The sequence below is a fragment of the Echinops telfairi genome, unplaced genomic scaffold, assembly GCF_000313985.2.
Source record: "Echinops telfairi isolate 266 unplaced genomic scaffold, ASM31398v2 ScPeMD7_7475;HRSCAF=8513, whole genome shotgun sequence".
In the NCBI taxonomy this organism is placed as follows: domain Eukaryota; kingdom Metazoa; phylum Chordata; class Mammalia; order Afrosoricida; family Tenrecidae; genus Echinops; species Echinops telfairi.
In genome coordinates, this window is record NW_022111379.1 from 19,673,121 (window position 1) to 19,675,079 (window position 1,959).

Here is a 1,959-nt window from a genome sequence, read left to right on the forward strand (position 1 = left end):
AGTCCATTTTGCGTCACAGCAACCTTACAGGACGTAGTGGAACGGCTCCTTGAATCTTGATGGGGCTGAGTCTCAGCTTTCTCTACAGAGTGGCTGGTGCCCTTGACCCCACGAGCTTGCTGCGGTTAGCAGCCCAGTGCTTAACCCACAGTGTCACCGGTGCTCCAGAGGAAGAGTGGCGGTTATCTTCCCTTTGTTAAGTCAGGCTCGTTTTCATGGCGCTAAGACAGCCAGCGCATACTCAACAATCATTGGTTCATAGATCTGAGTCTTGCAAGGGGCCTTAGAGATTACCGTAGACAAGGATGCTGGGGAGGGGCCTATGCAATTTCCATTCAGGCTGAAGCTGGAGCTGAGCTGGCGGGTCTCCAGATGCCCATTCCAGCCCAGCTGCTGTTCTTATGATTTACATATTCATGGCCACGGAAGAATTTGTTGGAAAAAGAGGCCCGACTTCTACAAATAGGTTTACAGCCACTGATTACTTAATCCTACAGGAATGGAGAGGTGATTGAATAAAAGCATTGCAAAGTGAGGAAGTGTCTCTCAAGAAGAAACAATCAATTGATGGGAGACTGAGCAATCCTTGACCAGTTTTATTTTTGGACAGTGTGGTAATATTCCATTAAGGGACAGCTGCTTTTCTGAGCTCAGACTTCTCCTTTCTCTAAGCCACTAGCTCATGAACGCGGGCGTACAGACTGTCCAAAATCTACGTGGTCATGAGATTGTAGATTTGTGAAAACATTTTAAGTGCCTTGCTTTACAGTGATTCATGTTCTAACTTGGAAGAGGAGCTTACTCACAGCAGCTGTCCCTGGTTAAAAAGTGTGAACCTGTTTTAAAGGTGCAGGAATGGTTTGTATTCATATTATAGGTTAATTGCATCCCCTCAAGACAGACATTGATACCTTAACCCCAATACCTGTGTCTGTAACCCTGTTTAAAAATAAGGGTTTCTTGGTTGTGTTAATTGGACCATAGACTCACTGGTTGGGCTGCTAACAGCAAGGTCAGCAGTTAGAAACCACCAGCCGCTCGATGGGAGAAACATGAGGCTTTCTACTCCCATAAAGAGTTAGATGGGAGAAACATGAGGCTTTCTACTCCCATAAAGAGTTACCGTCGGCTTCCGCCATCTTTCCATCCCTCAGTCAGACGCGGCCTGGAGGCTTCTGGAAGCTTGCACATGTGGGTGATGGTGGTACTGGAAAAACGACCTTTGTGAAACATCACCTGACTGGTGAATTTGAGAAGAAGTATGTAGCTACCTTAGGTGTTGAGGTCCATCCGTTGTGTTCCACACTAACAGAAGACCTATTAAATTCAACGTGTGGGACATGGAAGGTCAAGTAAATTGGAGGACTGAGAGATGCCTATCATATTCAAGCCCAGTGTACCATTATAATGTTTGGTGTAATCTCAAGAGTTGCTTACAAGAATGTGCCTAACTGGCATAGGGATCTGGTTCGAGTGTGTGAAAACATGCCCACGGTGCTGTGTGGCAACAAAGTGGACATCAAGGACAGGAAAGTGAAAACCAAGTCCACTGTCTTCCACCGAAAGAGGAACCTTCGGTACTACGACATGTCTGTCAAAAGTCACTCCGACTTTGACAAGCCCTTCCTTTGGCTGGATAGAAACCTCATTGGAGATCTTAACTTGGCGTCTGTGGCCGTGCCTGCTCCTGCCCCACCAGAGGTGGTGATGGACCCAGCTTTGGCAGCACACGATGAGTGTGACTGAGAGGTCGCGCAGACAACCGCTCTCCCGGATGAAGATGATGACGCGTGATAGCACAAAGCTGGAGCCCGGCGTCAGGGTCTAGTGTTACAGGCAACTGTCCTGTGAGGTCAGTGGTGCAGCGTGTGTGCCTCCCTTATTACAGAGCTCAGCAGAATGTGCTCGTCTCTGGGATGCTGGAGGAGATGGATGGGCTTCGGAGTGAGTGTGGCAGTT

At 48.0% G+C, this 1,959-nt stretch overlaps 1 protein-coding gene across 1 annotated transcript; it reads left to right on the plus strand.

The window, feature by feature from the left end:
• Positions 1-1,407: 1,407 nt before the first annotated feature.
• Positions 1,408-1,746, plus strand: LOC101641697 (GTP-binding nuclear protein Ran-like). The gene has a single exon (XM_045285841.1). The coding sequence runs from the start codon at positions 1,408-1,410 to the stop codon at positions 1,744-1,746; it is 339 nt and encodes a 112-aa protein (XP_045141776.1).
• Positions 1,747-1,959: the final 213 nt, after the last annotated feature.

What these genes read in the sequence shown, in the direction of transcription:
- LOC101641697 (XM_045285841.1), top strand. Translation starts at nt 1,408, where the DNA reads ATGTTTGGTGTAATCTCAAGAGTTGCTTACAAGAATGTGCCTAACTGG.